This window comes from Myxocyprinus asiaticus, chromosome 27, assembly GCF_019703515.2.
Source record: "Myxocyprinus asiaticus isolate MX2 ecotype Aquarium Trade chromosome 27, UBuf_Myxa_2, whole genome shotgun sequence".
Taxonomy (NCBI): Eukaryota; Metazoa; Chordata; class Actinopteri; order Cypriniformes; family Catostomidae; genus Myxocyprinus; species Myxocyprinus asiaticus.
The window spans coordinates 36,109,833-36,132,153 of record NC_059370.1 but is presented as its reverse complement, the minus strand read 5'-3'; the positions used below and the strand labels follow the sequence as shown (position 1 = coordinate 36,132,153).

General features: G+C 36.1%; 1 protein-coding gene across 3 annotated transcripts in view; it reads left to right on the top strand.

The window, feature by feature from the left end:
- The window catches only part of LOC127418207 (gamma-aminobutyric acid receptor subunit beta-2-like), a 60,261-nt gene that overhangs the window by 25,383 nt on the left and 12,557 nt on the right, over positions 1 to 22,321 (top strand). For all 3 annotated transcript variants that reach the window (XM_051658658.1, XM_051658657.1, XM_051658659.1), the window contains exons 5-6: positions 15,315 to 15,397; positions 21,887 to 22,024. In XM_051658658.1, the coding sequence (XP_051514618.1) occupies positions 15,315 to 15,397; positions 21,887 to 22,024 (221 nt within the window). The remainder of the gene's footprint in view (positions 1 to 15,314; positions 15,398 to 21,886; positions 22,025 to 22,321) is intronic.

The window sequence follows — 22,321 nt, the reverse complement described above, 5'->3', positions numbered from 1 at the left end:
GATTTGGATCTCAAAGTGACGTCACACAACCAAAAAAAAAAAAAGTCTAATATCTCAAGCACCGAACCAGCACAAACGTTCATTTTTGAATGGTATAGATTTGGTAAAGATTTAATTATATGGAGTGCCAACTTCACAGAGGTGCTTTAGTACAGGATCTGGTGGTATTCTTCATCGGCTCGGTATCTCAAGTGGTGAAGTAGGGTGAGTCAAATGGCGGTTGCTGCACGTGTTTCAGTTCGGGGCGCGGGTCGGTAGGCTGGTTCTGTTGATTACCAGCTCCCATCCTGGACACATATCACTGTGCACGCTCAGGTAGGGCTGCGTTCAGCATTTCACAGCAACAGTAAATGAGCCACCATTAACTTCTGATATGCTTCGCATCTGTTTCTTATGCGCAGATTCGTAGATCCAATAATATCACGTAAACTGCTCGTACCATCATCCAATGACAGGCCGTCTTACATCCTCTTCGAGTGGCACGTAGGAGAGGGGGTGTGTCTTATAACTGAATCGAAAGTTCATTGGTTGCTCTCACGAGTCAACAGTCCAATGGGATATTTTAACTCAATTCTCAATTGGAGAAATAAAAAGAAAAGCAAAATGAAAAAGAAAAGCCATTGGCAAATGGATGAGGAAAAGCAACTGGCAAATGAATTAAGAAAAGCAATTGCCAAATACCTTTTTAAAATGCAATTTAAAAGGTGCTTTTAAAGTGCATTAAAAAGTGCATTTAAAAGACTCATTAATGTACTCATTTATTGCTACATTTAATGACATTTTAAACATGAAATAAATATGATTTATTAATGCACAATTTTATTGTTAAATATACTGACATTTTTAAACATGAATTAAATAAACCCATTTAAATGTGTCTTTTTATTTGTCCATTTATAAATTGACTTATTTATTCAAGTTTTTATTTTCAAATTAATAGATTGATAATTTATTCCTTCATTCTATTTTAATTGGCACTCCTGGGCTTCAGCTGGTATGGATTGACAAATGGTAAAAGAAAAGGAAAGGTCAAACAATAAAGATAAGCTATTGGCAAATGGATGAAGAAAAGCAATTGCCAAACGCTTTTTAAAATGACTTATTAATGTGCTGTTTTATTGCTAAATATAAGTACATTTTAAAACATGAATTAAATAAACACATTTAAATGTGTCTATTTATTTGTCCATTTATAAATTGGTTTATTCACATTTTTATTTTCAAATTAATAGATTGATAATTTATTTCTTCATTCTTTTATAAATGGCACACCTGGGCTTCCATAAAAAGACAGGCATCGGTGGAAGGAAAATTGCTAAATTGCCTGCAAAAATCAATACAATGTTTTTTTACTCATTTAAGTCTGAGTTTGTCAATACTGGCTTAGTAGGATAACCATCAAGGTTAAGAATGGGATTGGAACCAATTTTGTGTTTTTGGTGTAGCCACCAATTATATATGACTTTGTTGTAGAGTAACAACAAAATAAAATAAAATAAAATACAAATTCTATTTTTGTCTCTTACATGCAAATAAATTAAACAAATTCTCTGAAGCTAATGTGAAGCATTTCCTGGAAAAAAACGTATGCAATTTAAAGCTACACATCTGCGTCCCTCACCAGTGTCCATAATTATGTTTCAAAGCACATACTCTTCGGGTTAAAGCTATCACTGGCCTGTCTCTGCTCTCTCTTAAAGTTAGTTTGACTCCTTGATACCTACCTCTGCCTTATATTTATTTGTCTATGTGGTGTGCTGCACACTAGAGCTGCACGATTATGACAAAAATGATAATTGTCAGTTATTGCCCTTGATATTGTAAACACGATTATTAATGTTGATTAAAAGTTTAAATTACTGTGATGTCACAAAATAGCCAAAGGCATTGTTCTTCAGAGTAGCAGATTTCAATGGTGGATATGAGCTGCACTTCAGTTTCTTTTAAGCCTCTTTTAAGCATTAAATATTGTAATAATGTTTGTTAATGTTAGGCCTAATAAAAGCTATTTTAAAGGGATATCTGTGGTATAGAAGAAATATATGTAGGTTCTTTCTGAACTATTGACAAAACCAGTTTTTCTTGATTCAGTATGCCAGTGCGACGTGTAACAGGTTGATAAATACACATCCCCACACATTTAACACACCTCTAAAGCCTGACAAAGGTGGTATAAAAATCAAAAACTACCATCAGACATGCAATATGTGTCTTCTAAAATTATTGGTCCATGTACAGTAAATAATACAACATATTTAATATACAAACATATTAACTGCCGATTTAAATTGACCCAAGTTACTTACTGCATTCAGTAGGCACTATGGTGGCGAGATGGGTGCCCATTTATAAAGGTAAATCAGTAGCAAAACTCGAGAGCTTGCATATTTGGATTTGAGAACTTGTACAATAAATATGTGTACTTGTAAGTTTGCACTCACAGCACTGATGTGAAAACTTGTAAAATAACAATTTGAAGTTGAATGTTGCAATCTGCACTCACAGACAATAATTCAAAGCTTGTGTTTTGAATTCACAATTGCAGACAAGTAGTCACAAATGTGTAAAATTACATAAATACAACTACCGACATAAACTTGTATTACACATTAACGTTTGTAATATAATTCATCTTTGCAGTACAACCACAAATCAGAACTTACAACCTCTCAAATCTGGCACTGCAAATTGAAATCTTCACGCTTTGACTTTTGCAGCTACTTTTGTGAAAAACCTGTAGCAAAACTCACTTGTGCACTTGTGAATACTGATGAGAGAGAGCAAGACCAGTGTTCGGAGGGGGAGGGGTCATTGAAGAAATTTTATTGGTTGATGCCTAGCCAATGAATGCCATCGGTGTGGATTGTAAAAACTGGGGATGTGCGCATGCATGTGAATAATTTCACTTGCCTTTTCAGCAGATTTGTTCAATGTGAATTGTCAAGGAGCAAAGAAAAGACGTTTTGCACATTATAAAACAATGCTGGTATCATTATCAACCTGCTTTATTTAATCGATGTCACAGGGTAACATGGTTGCCCATGTTAATGTGGGACATTGGTTTGAATGGGAACTGGCAATTACACTTGTCCGAACAGTAAATCGCAAGTGGAACTATTTTATTTGCAAAATCAAAGCATCATAGGCTGAAATGTGTCAGTAAAATACTTTCAATTGCCTTAATTTCTTTATAATGAATAATGACTTGATTAACCTGAAAATCAATAAAGTGACAGATGTAATAGAGCTGGATGCTGGTCCAGTGGTTAGGCTTACTGGCAGCTCATTCAGCAAGCTGGGTTCAAATCCAGGTCAGACAGGATGCATTTGTAGCTTCACTGCAGATTTTGATGTCTTTTTAAAAGATATAATGAAAACAATTTTGTAAAACACACATACACAGACACAATTTATACAATTGTTTTAAATAAATCAATCAAAATTGTAACTGAATCTGACAGCCAGCTATTACAGTATAATCTATTGAATTTGCTTAGAATGCTTGAATTACTGATAAAAAAAATAAAAAAATTAACTACATTTTCCATACATAGTTAAGAGGCTTCTTAAATTGTCAGACCAATTTAAGATTGAAAATTGTAAGAATTTATTCTCATTTATTCTCACCAATTGGTTAATTTGGCATTTGTACATGCTCTCCACACCCACCCACCCACACACACACACACACACACACACACAAAGTGCTATTCTGAAAGATCATCTTTTGGCTGTGTCATGGGTTGTTATAAACATACGACATTGTCATGTAACCTTTGAAAAGTAAAGGTTGATGTTATAACAATGTAAATAAAAATACAAATGTTCACAGGAGATTTGAACCCAGGTCAATATACATGGTTAACAGACACACTACCACTAGACCAACAAAAAGTGATCAATCAATTTATCAAAGTATTATTTTTCATAAATAAATAAATGTAATTTAAGTATATAGGCCAATTAGACATTTCAGGAGACATTTCAGCCTATGATGCTTATTTTTACATTTTGCAAATAAAATAGTTCCACTTGCGATTTACTGCTCTGACAAGTGTAATCGCCAGTTCCCATTCAAACCAATGTCCCACGTTGACATAGGTAACCATGTTACCCTGTGAAACCGTTAAAATCACTCTTAAACTGTGTCAAATTCATTAGAACAGACATCAATGAAACAAAGTGGATTAATAATGTTACCAACATGTTTTTTATAATGTACAAAACGTCTTTTCTTTGCTCCTTGGCAATTCATATTGAACGAATTCACATGCACGCGCACATCCCCAGTTTTTACAATCCACACCGATGGCATTCATTGGCTAGGCATCAACCAATAAAACGACTTCATTGACCCCTCCCTCGCCGAACACTGGTCTTGCTCTCTCTCATCAGTATTCACAAGTGCACAAGTGAGTTTTGCTACAGGTTTTTTGCAAAAGTAGTTGCAAAAGTCAAGGCGTTGCAAGTTGCAGTGCCAGATTTGAGAGGTTATAAGTGCCGATTTGTGGTTGTACTGCGAAAATTAAAGTACAAAAGTTAATGTGTAGTTGTATTTATGTGAATGCCATTTTACACATTTGTGACTACTTGTCTGCAATTGTGAATTCAGAACACAAGCTTTGAATTATTGTCTGTGAGTGCAGATTCCAACATTTAACTTCAAATTTTTATTTTACAAGTTTTCACATCAGGGCTGTAAGTGTAAGTTTCAACTTACGAGTACAAATTTCAAAGTTCTCAAATCCTAATATGCAAGCTCTCGAGTTTTGCTACTGATTTACCTTCATACCCATTCATCCCTTTAATGGTGATCTTATTCACGTAAGATCATCGTTAGATCATAGCTGGTCATTTGCAATTTTGTGATAAGAGTTTTTGTGATTTGTGAACATTTTAAATCTAGTTAAGTTAAGTAAATCTACTAATAGCAGCTGCGGGACAAATGGGTCTTATTAGAGCAGACGTGATAACAATGACAGTGATTTGTGAAATATGCCATTCATGCCATATTCTTTATGTTGGCTACACCTCCAAAACAAGCTTAGAACAGTTAAATTAATTTATTGCTGTTTTATACAAATCAAATTCACATTGGCCTGCTTATTAACATGACAAAAACTAAACTTTTATTGAATTTTTAATAAATTGTACACAGAAATTGAGCAACGTGACAGACTTACAATGACTGCTGTCATTCTCTGCAGGCAGTGTTGGGCAAGCTACTCAAAAAATGTAGCTAGCTAAGCTACCAACTTCTCAACAGAAAAATCAGTTAAGCTAAAAGCTACACTTCAGAAAAAGTAGTAAGTTACACTACAAGCTACACGCCAAAAGTAGCTTGCTACATTTATTTATTTTTTTCAACCGCAGTTGCACAGAGCATACTGTCATAGACAAAGCACTTAAAAGACTTATTCACATGATGTTTATCAAAGCCATGGTACAGTATATTACAGTTTAGTGCAATACAGCATACAAGTCTACAGCACGTGCAATACGTATGTGCACATAAAACAAACAAACTTGTAAATTCATATTTAAACATGCTACCTATGCAAACTCATGTGTTCAACATGTAGAATCACTATTTTTACAATAAATTTTTCATATTTATACTACTACCTCTACAAACACGTGTTCGATATGAAAAATCAAAAATTTTACATTTTATTTTTCATATTTATACTACCTCTTCAAACACATGTGTTCAACATGTAAAATCACTATTTTTACATTTTATTTTTTATATTTATACTACTACCTTTACAAACCCATACCCATTTAAATGTAATTTCATTAGCACATTTCTGTATAAAAACTCTGCGTACATACAGTAAACTATTAATCTTATCCTGTAGTTCTGTGTCTAGCTGTTGTATTTCTGTATGTACTGGAAGCTTTTGATAAGAGGCCAAATTTCTAGTGTGTGTGTGTGTGTGTGTGTGAGCATATCTGGGCAATAATGTGATTTCTGATGGTATCAGATGGTAATACCATGGCACTTTGATATACAACTATTTATGCACTATTCTGTAATTGCATGGTGCTTCAAAGTACTTCAAAGAATACCATAAACACTGACCCTTAACACTTACTTAGTTAGTTTAATAATTTTAAACCATGACTTGCACTATACAAAAGTAATATTGGCATTACATTCATGATGTTAGCCAGAGCGGAACTGGCCCCCACAGTGATTCTGGTTTCTCCCAAGGTTATTTTTCTCCATTAACCAACATCTTATGGAGTTTTGTATTCCTTGCCACAGTCACCTTCGGCATGCTCACTGGGGTTATAAATACAATTATTATTTAATTACTTATTTTTAAACACAATTCACAATCGTATTTTATCAAACTACACAATGATGACTCTAAGACATTATAGATATTACAGTTTTATCTTCTGTTAATGCCTGATCTTCTGTAAAGATGCTTTGGAACGATGTGTGTTGTGAAAGGCGCTATACAAATAAAAATGACTTGACATGTTACTACCATGGTAATTTGATATATGATTTCCATATTCATATACTAATGTATTAACATGGTGCTCACAGGTAATGGTACATGTCCAAAAATCTTAGTAATGTCATGGTACTTTTTTAAGTGTTTCATGTAGCCTAATAAGTGTTTTGATACACTTATATTTGGACAGTTTCTTCACCTGCAGAAGTTGTTCACAAGCTGCACACGTATTGAACTTAATAAAGACTTTCTTCATCACTGGCAAATGATAGGATGTATTTGCAGGTTTGGTTTCCATTGATTGATTGTAGATCCAGTGCAATCAGCGTTATCTTTATTTGCCGTGTTATAAAATATTCCGTGAGCTTGTTGACAAGTGAGAGCGCATGCCAAATGATTCAGCAGCGCAGAGTCATTCAGATTGAATCGCGAACCGATTCAGACTGCTTTCCTATCACATGTGACCAATTCATTGTAAAGAACTGATTCAAATGAGTAATTCATCTTTAGTTCTGATTCAAAACTGCCATTAATAAACACCGGGTACAAGGCATGATGTAGCGGTGTAGCTTTTGTCAGTGCTACCTTGTCAAAAATATAGCTTTGCTACTGAAATGCTACTTGATTTAAAACTAGCGTCTTGCTACTAAGAAATGTAGTTAAGCTAATAGCTTTGCTATTTGTTGCGAAGCTACTGCCCATTATTGACTGCAGGTATTGTCAGGGGCGGGCTTAGCACTAGGCAAAGGTAGGCATCTAAAAATACAAATAATATGCTTTGATATTATCATAAATTCTAAATAACATGTGCTGAAATTTTAAATATCACTGTTACAACACAGATTTGATTGATATTGCTGTTATTTTCAGCACCATCAATGCAATCAACCCCCTTTCCCCTCAGATCAGGTTGTAGTGGAATATTCCAAGGTTTTTATGCATCTACACAAGTTCGAAAACAGGTGAAGTTTAGCCAAACCGCTCTGACAATTTTGTGTGATTTCACCGTATACTCTGTTGCAAGTTACTAGTTAAGCTACTTTGTTGCTAGTTCAGTTTGGTTTGAATTTGTGGAGAGAAATTTTTTTTATGGAATCGAGACTTCCTAAGGGAACACTGTCTTTCCAAATGGATCAGATTGCTGCACAGCCTGCACCGCCACCCGCCGCTGCTTCCACGAGCACAGCACTCACTATAGTCACCAATAAACTGTGTTGATGATGTTTATCAACACAGTCTTGGAAAGATTTCAAACAAACTTCTTTCACGTTGTCAATATGGGGTATTGTTTGTAGAATTTTGAGGAAAATAATGAATTTAATCCATTTTGGAATAAGGCTGTAACATAACAAAATGTGGAAAAAGTGAAGCGCTGTGAATACTTTCCGGATGCACTGTAGGTGTGGTTGAGAAACAGAACAATATTTAAGTCCTTTTTACTCTAAATCTCCACTTTAACTTTCACTTTCAGATGTAAATAGTGGAGATTTAGAATAAAAAAGTACTTACATTTTGATCTGTTTCTCACCCACACCTATTATATCGCTTCTGAAGATATGGATTCAACCACTGGAGACTTATGGATTACTTGTATGTTTCCTTTATGTGATTTTTTTTTTTTTTTTTTGGAGTTACAAAGGTCTGATCACCATTCACTTACATTGTATGGACCTACAGAGCTGAGATAATCTTCTAAAAATCTTTGTTTGTGTTCTGCTGAAAAAAGAAATTCATACACATCTGGGATGGCATGAGGGTAAATGATGAGAAAATGTTCATTTTTGGGTGCACTATCCCTAGAACTTCAACTATCACACTTTAAATAGCAATAATAATATAAAAAAATAATAGACAACAGGACTCATGAACATTTAGTTTTATGATTTTAATTGACAGCAGCTTTGCCTATTAGATTAGCATTGATCAGCATGTTTCAAAGGCCATTTTCCTATAGTGACATTTTGCTCAGGTGGTTGACATAATATTCAGTTTTATCTTAATAAAGGGTCAAAAGGGACTTGTTCATTTGCATACACTTTGTAAACATTGCAAACATTGTATTATAGCACAACTAGTGTCATTTGGTTTCCCATGCACTCCCATAAATCTGTCAATACTGGTCCAATGCCCAGGCAAACCATAGTGCCACAGAGTCCCAGTGTTTAAGCTTTTCGAGAAATCAACCTAATATAACCTTACATATAATTGACTCTACACACAATGTCACAATGCGAAAGGTTCTTGTTTTCATGTATATTTTAATATGACAAACTAAGTTTCATTTTGATTAAAGGGAAGTAATTTATTGTATTTTTGGCCTGTTCACATGCAGTACCTCCCCTTTAAAATTACTTACTTGCAGTTCAGTGTCTGAAATCCAAAACTTGATCCAGCACTGAGATAAAGACTTTGAGACAATGTGCTACCATGGGACCTCTTTTCACCCCTTATAATGTAATTTAGTCAGAACCCCTGCGTGGCGTGTGCAACACGAGTCTCTGTAAACAAGGTCATTTAAAATAAAGGTACATACTGTGCCTTGGGGTCTGCTCTCAACCCAACCCTTTACCCAAACCTGTCCAATGCTTGTGGAAACCACAGCATTGCAGCCAGACACTGATAGATGGATAAATAGAAGTCTAGTGTGTTTTACTGAAATTCAGAGCAGTGTAGAGGAGAAGGCCACTGTGTTGGTGAGGTCAGTGCAGGGATGTAGCAGTCTAACAGTGCTGAGAGTAAACAGCTCTGACTTTTATTCCTCAACTCCTTTTCAAGCTTATACAAGCTGCCAAAGGCGTTAAGCAGCACTAAACCAGTGAGGGTCAGTTCTAGCTTCCTTCTGCGGTTAATAGGTGGAAAGTGAAAGAGAAGGAGAAAGAGAGAGAGGGCAAGGATGAGAGAAACTAAGAGAGAATTAGGGGCCGTTCACATCGAATGTGTATTTGCATCCATCTGCACTGTTTTTCCATAGTTTTTCTATGTAAACATGTGCTAGACGAACGTCTTTGACCGTTGCGCCATGTCTCACTTTTTTTTCAGAGCCTTGTGCTGGAGCACCACGTTTTTTTAGATGCTGTGTCAGGTTAAAAAGGTCAACTTTTAACGTGTCTCGAGGCACCAGTGTTCTGTTGTGTTGGTTGGGCTGCGTTTTGCTTTTTTTAACACGTTCAGTCTGAATGGCCCCTTGGTCATGTTAAAGGAATAGTTTACCCAGAAATGTAAATTCTGTTAACATTTACTCACCCTCATGTTGTTCCAAACGGCTTTGATTTTCGTATTACTTTGGAGATGTTAGGCAGGATTTTTATGCCGCTCTTATCCATACAATGGAAGTGAATGATGGGCAAGGTCTGTAAAGCTGTCATATTGACAAAAGAACAAAAGTTCACTAGTAGATACCAGGGGTTTTCAAACTTACAGACCCCTAGTTGGCCGCAAGGGGGTGCTAGGAGGTCCCCGAAAAATAGTGCAAAAAATGTCTTAAATCATGAGGTTAATCGTTGTAACAATTCAAGGATGGAAAAGGAGGAAGCTGGGACCAGCTTGACAAACATGTAGACATTTAATAAACACTTTTCAGTGGATAACAAAACAAAAACACGCATGAACTGCTTTTCAGCCAGCTACGTATGAACATAAAGACGCACACACACACACACACACACACACACACACACACACACACACACACACACACACACACACACACACACACAGACAGGCTTCATGCATCTCTCTCTCCCATCTGCCGCTGTCTCCTCTCCTTAAATACTCCCACCGCCGCCGGTGTGGCACACAGGTGGAACTCATTCACCACTTATCTTCCCGGCCTTGCTCTGCCCAGACGCCACTTGGCCCCGCCCTGCTCACCACAATTGCGATTATTTTTTTCTGTTGACAGACAAATTTACATATAGTTTTTATAAGTGTTTATTTTGCCCTCTTTGCAATGAACATACTTTCAAGAATATAATTGACTTGTGTTGTGATTGTATTCGTACAGTGTAAAGCACTGTACAAATACATTTGAAATGAAAATGTTTTGCTAAAGGTTAATATATCTAATGTTATACTAATATTGTTTAGTAAAAAGATATGCAGTCAACTTAATACAGAGTAAATATTCTTTAGATAATATTTACAAATTTCTTTTGTCTTTAGTGCAATAATATAAAAGTCAATTATTCCATTTTGCAAACATGTTGTCTTTATAATATCATGCTTACTATTTTTGTCACGTAGTATTATACATTATAATAAATAGCTGAGGGTCTTCGCAAGGGGACGATCATATTTGGGACTCCTTGGCATTGAAAAGTTTGAAAACCATTGGCCTATATGACTTGAGCACTGTGTTCCAAGTCTTGTGTGAGGAAGTAGTTATTCATTGAAAATCTTCTGTTTGCCATAGCTCTCAAATCTCATTTATGCAGTTTGAATACACACATATAAAAATTTGGCGCATCGCAATCACTGACACACAAGTGTCAATGACATGACATTATTGACATCAAACTTGTGATACATCGTATTTAAATAAATGTGCAAACATGAATGAGATTTGAGAGCTGCGGCAGAGGAAAAGATTGTCTTAAAATGATAAATGCTATCATATGGTTTCAGAATCCTTGGAATATAGCACATGCGCCATACGTGCTACTTTTATGGTGCTTTTGGAGATTGACAGCCCCTGGTCAACTTTCACTTGCATGTGTCACACAAGAAAATCATATAGGTTTGGAACAACAATTTTTGGGTGAACTGTTCCTTTAAATGAAATTGAGAGAGACAGGATAAGAGGAAATTATCACCATGACAGCTTTCCAACAACATGCTTTCAGAGACACCAAACCTCATTGACAATGGAGGCCAATCGCTCCCTAATCTATCCATCTCTTAGACACTGACATGTACAGAGACTTTTGCTGATGATGTAGCGACCTATAAATAGCCCGTTATTTTTACCTATGCTATCTTGGCCTAATTTCCTGATTTCCCAGAGCTCCTAGGACTTCCAGCGCTTCCTGTGGAATTGTGATTATGGAACGGTGCCATAAGAATCTCTGCAGGATCAATGTTTTTAGCATGCTGATTTATGACTATAAAAGGGTGAAAAGAAACAAAGATTGCGCTCACACTCTTTATTCTGACTCACCGTTAGTCTAATTTGTGGGCCCAGTAACTGCCTATTTAGTGGGAAAGCCAGCTAAAAATGTCTTGGCAGAAAAGTAGAGAACTTGCACTCCTATCCATTGGTAGTTTAAGTTTGAGTGACAGGTTTTCAAATTGAGTTGTGAGCTAAATTATTAAAGATAAGCAGTTCTCCAGATGAAGTTTAAACTACTCACATGAAGTTCAGGGACATCTATTATATTTTAGATTCCAAAACTAATTTTTAATTTTCTTTGGAAATGGCACTGGTGCTGAACTTCAGTCTCTAAGTCAGTCACAAAAGAGAGATTGTTTTCCTTCTGTTAATAAGGTCTACAGTTGTCTACACAAGATGATGTCATTCTGAAGTGAACATCATCTAAACTGGCTCCCACACTGCCAAAAATCATTATTTCCTGCTATAAAATATCAGAACATCCTTCAAGCAAGAAAAACAATTGAGAAGCAACAAAAATAAGAAAAAAATATTTGTCAGTGGGATTTGAAAAATAAACTTGTTTTCCCTTTGAATCAGGTTTTTTTCTTGCCCTACTGGTAAATTGTTATCCTGTTATAAGCATAAAAGTTCTCTGTCAAGAACACAAAATATCTTACGTCGTTTTGCTTCTCAAGTAAATTTATCTTGATATTTTTACTGGAAAACAAGAAATAAACACTCAGTAGGAACATAATTTTTTGCAGTGCATTGAAAAAAATCACATCTTTTGATAACAAACAATTCCTAATCAAAATTTAGAAGGAACATGATAATCTATACACTGCGGCAACAACAACAAAAATAAGTAATAATAATAAAAAATTATGCTTTTGCCCTTTTTTCCAACAAAAATATCTTACCATCAAGATACATTTACTAGAAAAGCAAAATGATATAAGATGGACTTAATTAAAAGAGAAAACAAATGTACTTTTCTTACCCCATTGACAGTTAGTTTTTATTTCTTGTTTTAAGCATAAACCTTTTTAAAAATGTTGTAAAATTTCTTTGAAAACAATACTTAAAAGCTTCTCAAGTAAAAGTGTCTTGTTTTATATGTCTTATATATTATTTCTACAGGAAAAAATAAAATAAAAATGTACTTTATAGTTAGAAAAAGATTTTTGGCATTTTCATTTTATATTTATATTATTTAAATAACCATATTATATATAGATATCTATCCATCTATCCATCTATCCATCTATCCATCTATCTATCTATGTATCTATCTACAGTGCTGTGAAAAAGTGTTTGCCCCCATCCTGATTTCTTCTGTTTTTGTGAATATCTCCTACTAAATTTTTTCAAAAATTCTAACAAAATCTAACATAAAACAAAGGCAGTCTGAGTAAACAAAAAATACAGTTTTAAATGATAATGTTATTTATTGAAGCAAAAAAGTTATCCAATACCAACTGGGCCTGTGTGAAAAAGTATATAGTTACTAATTCCCCAAATCTATAAAACTGCATTCATAATGGGGTTCAGTTGGACTAGACACACCTTAGGAAAAAGGTGATTGAAATACATCAGCCTGTATAGGGTTATAAAGCTATTTCAATGGCTCTGGGACTCCAAAGAACCACGAGAAAACTTACTTGGCAGAGTAGTGAACCTTCCCAGAAGTGGCCGACCTTCCAAAATTCCTACAAGAGCACAGCGATGACTCATCCAGGAAGTCACAAAAAAAGCCAAGGACAGCATCCAAGGAACTGCAGGCCTCTCTTGCATCAATATAGGTTACTGTTCATGACTCCACTATCAGAAAGACACTGGACAAAACTGCCATCCATGGAAGAGTGGAGAGGCAAAAACAACTTCTAACCAAGAAGAACGTAAAGGCTTGTCTGAATTTTGCCAAAAAAACATCTTGATGAACATTAAGGCTTGTCTGAATTTTGCCAAAACACACCTTGATTATCCTCAAAGCTTTTGGGAGAATGTTCTGTGGACTGATGAGTCGAAAGTGGAACTGTTTGGAAGACAGGGGTCCCGTTACATCTGGCATAAATCAAACACAGAATTCCACAAAAACAACATCATACATACGGTCAAGCATGGTGGTGGTAGTGTGATGGTGTGGGGATGCTTTGCCTTTTCAGGGCCAGGACGACTTGCAATAATTGAAGGAAACATGAATTCTGCTCTCTACCAGAAAATCCTAAAGGAGAACGTCCAGTCATCAGTCCGTGAGTTGAAGCTCAAGCGCAACTGGATTGTGCAGCAAGACAATGATCCAAAGCATAGGAGTAAATCCACCTCTGAATGGCTCAAAAGAACCAAAATTAAAGATTTGGAGTGGCCTAGTCAAAGTCCTGACTTGAACCCGATTGAGATGCTGTGGCAGGACATTAAACGGGCAGTTCATGCTTGACATCCCTCCAATGTGGCTGAACTAAAGCAGTTCTGCAAAGCAGAGTGGGCCAAAATTCCACCACAGCGATGTGAAAGACTGATCTCCAGTTATCAGAAGAGTTTGATTGCAGTTGTTGCTGCTAAAGATGGCACAACCAGCTATTAAGTTTAAGGGGGCAGTTAGTTTTTCACATAGGTGATATAGGTGTTGCTTCAATCAAAAAATAAATATTTGAAAACTGTGTTTTGTGTTTACTCAGGTTGCCTTTGTTTTATATTATATCTCGTTTGAAGATCAAAAATAATTTAGTATGAAAAATACACAAAAAAATCTATCTAAACTGTCTGTCTGTCTGTCTCTCTGTCTAGCTATCAATCTATCTATTAATCTAGCACCCACACTCTCTGCTTACACAGCCATGCACTTCAAATCCGGGCAGTATGTGGTTTGAAGTTGCCCTGCTGGAAAATGCAGGGATGTCCCTGCAAAAGACGGTGCTGGATGGCAGTATCTGTTGCTCCAAAATTTGTATATATCTGTCTGCATTAATGGTGCCCTCACAGATGTGCAAGTTACCCATGCCCATACAGACACTGGCTTTTGGACCTGATGCTAATAACAGCTTGGATGGCCCTTTTCCTCTTTGGTCCGGATAACACGACGACTTTGTTTTTCAAAATGAGGACTCTTCAGACCAAAAAACACAGTTCCATTGTTCTACTTTCCATCTAAGTTGAGACTGAGCCCAGAGAAGTTGGCAGCGCTTCTGGACAGTGATGATGTAGGGCTTCTGCTTTAAACAGTAAAGTCTTAACTTGCATCTATGGATGCATCGGTGAGTGGTGTTGACTAACAAAGGTTTACTAAAGTTATCCCAAGCCCATGTTCATGATATCCATAATAGATGAATGATGATTTTTAAGACAGTGATGTCTGAGGGATCAGAAATTACACGCATTCAGAAATGGTTTTCATCTGGCCCTTTACGCACAGAGATTTGAAAAGATTACTTGAATCTATCTATCTATCTATCTATCTAATCTGTCTGTCACTCTGTCACTCTATCTCTCTATCTATCTTTCTACACCTCATCTCTACAGTATATCTTTATATAACAGGGAAGTTCCATAGATTGTTCTTTTTTACCCATCCTTTTCCATGTGTGGGCAGATTCTGCTGTAGATCTGAGACTGGTATGATTATAAGGGGAGAGAGATGGAGGCAGCAGTTGGAGGAGGAGGAGGAGGAGGAGGGGTGTTCTAGCTCTGCTTCGTCCCTGTTGTCCTTGAGAAGCCTCAGTAATCCCCACAGTCCCTTGTCTTTGCTTTGCATTCAGGATCACCACCACGGCTGCCTGTATGATGGACCTGAGGCGATATCCGCTGGACGAGCAGAACTGCACGTTGGAGATCGAGAGCTGTAAGTCTCGCACCACCTAATGTCCCTCTTGACCCGGCCCACATCCTTTCACACTACCAGATCTATGCATCTATTTTTTTCTGAGCCTGTCAATTTAACTTGTTTATTTAGTGCAAATAATTTAGAAAAAAATAATTCAAAAAAAAAAAAATATATATATATATATATATATATTTATCGTGTAACCTGACCTGTGCGTAAATTCAGTAATAAGGAATTTTCCTATCATTAAGCAATACTACAAGCAATGTAACTACACAAACCACACTTTATAAGAACAGGCAGAACAGAATACGTTATGTTCACACAGGACACATTCTCTGACAACTGGTCAGAGCACAACAGAATGGAACAAACTTGTAACTTGATACATCATTGTAAAAAGCCAACACATACCGTTTTACGGATATGTACAAAGACCAACAAATAAAAAAACTACTGCAGATGGAATACAAGAATGCTTCCTATGTTCACCGCAAAATGGATTGCCTACCAATGTTAGGCCAATGTTAGGCTAAAGTTTAATAACAAATGGTAATAAAACAAACAATATATAGACTTCTAATGCCACTTTTTATCTATGCATTGCTTAACTCATCTACCACAATTATGTAATGTCTTTGAATTAAATACATTTAATGTAATTAATTAATGACCTTATCATGCAATTAGTTCTATTAAAATGTTTAATTGACTGACTGCCCTTATTATGTTGGAATCATGCTGCTACATCGTTGAAGGGCTTTCATACATACTTTCATACATATGTTTAAATCACTGGAATTCATCAAGTCTCTGTGCTGTTGTGAGTAGGTATTGCTTCTCGACAGCTGTATCCAACTGTATCAGGCAGCGGGTCACTCTCTGAACTCCCATTGGTGGTTCGCACATCACATTGCTGCTCATTTGCATAAACTTGAGCTTTGCTCAACTTTGTTGCATCGCCAACGGTCACTGTCACTCATGATGCCGGTAATCGGCAACTCTTGTTGAAAATTAATCACTTCTGGTTGCCTTTGTGTGAACGCCCCTTTACAACAAACAGTGTATCACCCACACCAGTCTGATGTCAGAGCATTAACCACAGAGGATCTGGTTTTTCAGCCTTTTACTGACAGCAGTGGTAAATTATGCATTTACAGCCATAACAAAAGCTAATCATCACCCTCTTTATCAAGATGAATGGTTCTTTCTATTTTGTCATTATTGCCTATAATTGTGTGTACTGCAGTTTCTCTTGTAATAAAAAATGAACACCATAGGAGAAGAATGAGAGGTCTTCTCAGTGTTTTATCATGTCCCTAGAGTCATGGATTACAGTGCTGTGATGTGATGCTCAGGCACAGACTGCCTCCGTTTGATCATTAAGTTGCCAGAAGCATTAAGCAGCACAAAAACAGTGAGGGTCAGGCCTGGCTTCCTTTCATTCTAATACATAGTGCAGTGCTCTTTTTCCTCACCCTCGCTATTGCTCAATCTATTAATTGCTGTCTGTTTTTCCTCATTCCTTCTCTTCTTTTTCATTTTATCTCCTCTACTCTTATTACTTATTGATCACTCTTTTTTCTGGATCATTCCAAGAATAGAGTACACATTGCTTTGTTGAGCTGGGTATCACCAGCCACCTCACAAAAAACGATACGTATTGCGATACACATGTCACGATACTATATATCGTGGTACATCACAATACACTTGTCACGATTTGATATATCACGATACATCACAATATGATTCGACTCTGATTCTAACCCTAAATTTGGGTATATTCAGTTATAATGTCCATTTTGTTTACAAACAGAATGAAAGAAATTCTCTTTCAGCTAATGCTGTTATTAATGTAACAAGGAACGCTCTAACTTTTTCAATTACAAAAATATTAATTTGACAAATTGTATAATTCGTTTTTCATCATTTAATCACATTTTAGCTTTTTAAAAGTATAAAAATTCCATTCATTCTATCAATAAATATGATGTCTTGAAATTGCATATCCAACCCCGATTCTGAAAAAGTTGGGACAGTATGAAAAATGCTAATAAAAACAAAAATTAGTGATTTGTAAATTATATTCACCCTATATTGAAAGCACTACAACTACACATTATATGATGTTTTACCCTGTGAATTTCCTAGTTTTTTTTTTAGTTTTTTTTTTTTTAAATGTACAGTAATTTCAAATCAGATGATTGCAACACGCTCCAAAAAAGATGGAACAGTCGAGTGTTTACCACTGTGAAACATCACCATTTCTTCTAATAACACTTATTAAGCATTTGGGCACTGAACACACAAGTTTGTTAAGTTTAGGAAGTGGAATTTTCCCGCATTCATCCATATGTAGGTCTTTAGTTGCACAATTCTACGGGGTCCTCGTTGCCGTATGGTGTGCTTCGTAATGCGCCACACATTCTCAATTGGAGACAGGTCAGGACTGCAGGCAGGCCAATCTAGCACCCACACTCTCTGCTTACACAGCCATTCACTTGAAATCCGGGCAGTATGTGGTTTGAAGTTGTCCTGCTGGAAAATGCAGGGACATCCCTGGAAAAGACGGTGCTGGATTGCAGTAAATGTTGCTCCAAAATTGGTACATATCTGTCTGCATTAATGGTGTTCTCACAGATGTGCGAGTTACCCATGCCATGGGCACTGACACACCCCTGGCCCATACAGACACTAGCTTTTGGATCTGATGCTGATAACAGCTTGGATGGCCCTTTTCCTCTTTGGCCCTGATAACACGACGGCTTTGTTTTTCAAAAACTTTTTGAAATGTGGACTCTTCAGACCAAAAAACACAGTTCCACTGTTCTACTTTCCATCTAAGTTGAGACCGAGCTCAGAGAAGTTGGCAGCGCTTCTGGACAGTGTTGATGTAGGGCTTCTGCTTTACATAGTAAAGTCTTAACTTGCATCTGTGGATGCAGCGGCGAGTGGTGTTGACTAACAATTGTTTACTAAAGTTATCCCAAGGCCATGTTCATGATATCCATTACAGATGTATGCTGTTTTTTAAGACAGTGATGTCTGAGGGATCAGAGATCACGTGCATTCAGAAATGTTTTTTGTCTTGCCCTTTACGCACAGAGATTTGACCAGATTCCTTGAATCTTTTAACTATATTGTGCACGGTAGAGGGTGAAATGCCCAAAATCCTTCCAATTTTGTCTTTAGGGAACATTGTTCTCAGAGTGCTGGATTATTTGCTGAAGCATCTGTTGGCAAACTGACAAGTCTTGAACAATCCTTGCTCTTGAAGGACTAGGCTGTTTTTGGAGACTCCTTATACAGTATACAGTATTATGACATAATTGCCTCACCTGTTTAACATCTCCTGTTTCACATCGCCTTGTTATTTCAACTCATCAAATTGTTATTAGTCTTAAATTACCCGTCTCATCTTTTTTAGAGCGTGTTAAAATCATCTGATTTGAAATTACTGTACATTTTCAAAACAACAATGAAATTCACAAGATATAACATCATATAATGTTTAGTTATAGTGCTTTCAATATAGCAAAGGGTAAATATAATTTACAAATCAATCCTTTTTATTTTTATTAGCATTTTTCATACTGTCCCAACTTTTTCGGAATTGGGGTTGTATTATATTGCATATAATATTATATAATATAAAGTTTGGTTATGTTAAAGACCCACGTTAAAGACTCGATGTTGATGATTACCCAGTCTGTAAAGTTTGTTGCAAACAAGTATCAGCTCAGGCGGGAAAAACTTCAAACCTTAAGCACCATCTTCGTGAGTCCACGGAAATCTAGCATGAAAAGTATCTAGTTTTTAACACATCAAATGCACATAATTATTTAACAATATATATATATATATATATATATATATATACTCAAAAATGTATCTATTTGTATTTTATATATACATTTATATTTATTACTTATGTAAAATTTATTTTTATTTTTATTTTTAAACTTAATTGTTAATTTACAAAATCACACAAATCATGGTTTTAAACTATATTCAGATATTTTCCAAAGTTTGGTAACAGGGTTGCAAAAATTGCAAACTTGATTGAAAACAGCTCATAAAATATTTTTATTTAATATTTATCTGAGGTTGACAATCAACATTTTTTTGAGGGTTTAACACATCTTTTAAATAATCATTTCTTAAATAAGAAAGGAAAAGTTTCAGTTTTTATACCCTATTTGTGGAAAGTGCCTCTGTCTCTGTACCCTTCCATGTATGTTCATCTTGTATGCACAGTTGAGCCTTTTCCCCGTATATTTAATGTGAGTATCTGCACTCATCAAAAAGCAGAGGGCTGGGAATGAAACGTCCTGGAACAGAAATGCTTTGTGTCAGCGTGTGCTATTTCATGCGGGCTAATGAGACGCAAGCTTAAGCCTACTTTCCCCTGATGAACTTCATTCTTGATACATTTTTAATGGACGCGATTCAGAAGCAGATTTTAAAGCATAGCAGAGCAGAAACTTCAGTCAGTCATATCTGATGTGGAATCCAGCAAACTTTTTTCTCTCGTTTCTTTCAAGGCCCTTAGGGAATAAGTAGGGCACACTAGCCGGAACCCCTCTGAGCAGAGTAGAGTGATGTGATCTGTTGACAGTAATCAGAAAGTCAATTGACAAAATCAGACGTGGTAGCACAGAGATAATAGATTTAATGGAAAGTGAAACACCAGTCCTACCCAGGCCACTAGCAGTTTTCTCTTGTGTCCTGAGCTCTCTCTTCACTTGTGCATTTTCTTGTTCTCTCTCTCTCTCTCTCCATTACATCTATTCTCCATTTAAAAGTGTTTTCAGACAGTGGGGTGAACACGATACAACCTTATGCAGTTATGGTCTACAAATGCTCCCACACTAAGAAAGCAGATCTTATGATTGTTACATGGCGGAGGCTCTTTTGCAGTTGTCATATTTACTTCAGGTCGATCTCTGCTCCATTAAACCAAATGAATAAGCTGCATATTGTTATCTTTGTCACTAAGAATTCTAATTTGAATTCATTTGAATTCTAATTTGGAGTTTTGTGGCTTTTTAGTCCATGTCTTTTAGCTTTGATGTCATCTGTATTATAGTGTATTCCTAACAGTTGCAAAATTAACTTTAGCAGATAAATACATGTAAAACAAAAATATTTTGCTTTTGGGAAAACGGATTAAAATAAAAATTGATGACTCATCTTGCACTCACTTTGTCCAATCAAATAGTCTCTACAATGAGAATGTCCCTTCCTCCTAATATCAATAACAAATCACTTTCTTGGGTGGAAAAACTAAAACTAAAAGCTATTGGTTGTTTTTTTAAAGGGATGAACCTCTACTTCCTGTTTCAAGAGGAAATGCGCCAACACTGGAAAGAAAACTACACTCATCATGTGATTTTATAGGTTCTTTAAAGCTAAAGTGTTCAGTTTCTCTGCCATTAACTTTACCTGTTTTCAAACAGATTTCCTGAACATTCCCCCCATCTTCCGTTGGTCAGACAAAAAGAAAGTCTTGCCCCAGACTCACACCATTGGATGATCAGTTGTCGCTGTGTTGGGCGGGTCAGGACAAACAAAAAAACAAATAAAGCAATGTTTTGATAGCGCCAAAGAGTCTTAATAGAGTTCTTAATAAGAAATTGTTTACATGGGGAAATAAATCTACAAACGGCTTATGTAGTTACTAGTTGTCTCCACATTTTAAAGGGATAGTTCACCCAAAAATGTAAATTCTGTCATCGTTTAATCACCCTAAAAAAAATGGTCCATACAATGAAAGTCAGTGGGGTCCAATGTTGTTTTGGACCCTATTGACTTTAATTGTATGGACAAAAACAGTTGAAACATTCTTCAAAATATCTTCTTTTGTGTTCCGCAAAAGAAAGAAAGTCATACAGGTTTGAAACAACATGAGGGTGAGTAAATGTTTACAGAATTTTCAGTTTTGGGTGAACTGTTCCTTTAAGCTGGGTATAGGAGAAAATATTTTAACATAGAAAAAATGGCAAACTTAAGCATTAATTAATAAGGGCTAACGCTTTGTTGGCCTTTTAAGTCTGTACCTGGATGCTAAGTCATGCAAAGATAACTCCTTTGAATATGCTGAAATCAGAAGCTCATCTTCAATTATTCAATACACTAAATAGGTCACTGGTTCTCATTATAAGTTGCACGCAGACAAACTGGTACATATGGATAGGGAAACTTAGTGAGGATGGAGAATAAGCAAACACACTTCACAGATTCCTTCCCGGATGTGTATTTGTGTCTGTTTCATAACCAAGTGCCCCCCTACATAACTTAATGATTACTTGTTTTGAAATCTAAATGTCGTCATCAATATTCATAAAGCTTGGCTGCAGAAAGATGCAGTAATGCAAAATTCAGCCAGGCTTTATGTAGAGCACATTTGATGCTACTGTTGTTCTTCTGTTGTTGAGATGTACTCAGATGTATGAAGCTGTTCTGTCAGTTTGCTGTAACACACGTGTTCTGGATTTTCCACAGATGGCTACACTACAGATGATATTGAGTTCTACTGGCGAGGGGGAGATGGAGCCGTTACGGGAGTGGAGAGGATAGAATTGCCCCAGTTCTCCATCGTGGACTACAAACTCATCTCCAAGAACGTGGTCTTTTCTACAGGTTGAGTTTGTCCTCCTATGTGTGTGTTGTACGTTTGGGAGCATTAGGTAGATCTGTTTAAAAGTCATGTTTGATTTAGGGGTGGGAGGTATGGCCAAAATTTTGTCTCAAAGTATGAGTCATTTTATATTGCGGTAATGGTACGTATCACGACATATGTATTTTTTCTGGAAATTACATTTATTTTTTTATATTAATAACTACATTATGTACTGTACGTAGAAATGCATATTTTTGGATAATCCAGTGAATTAAATACTTAAGAAATTAATGGTTCTTTTTCTATTTGGAACTTGA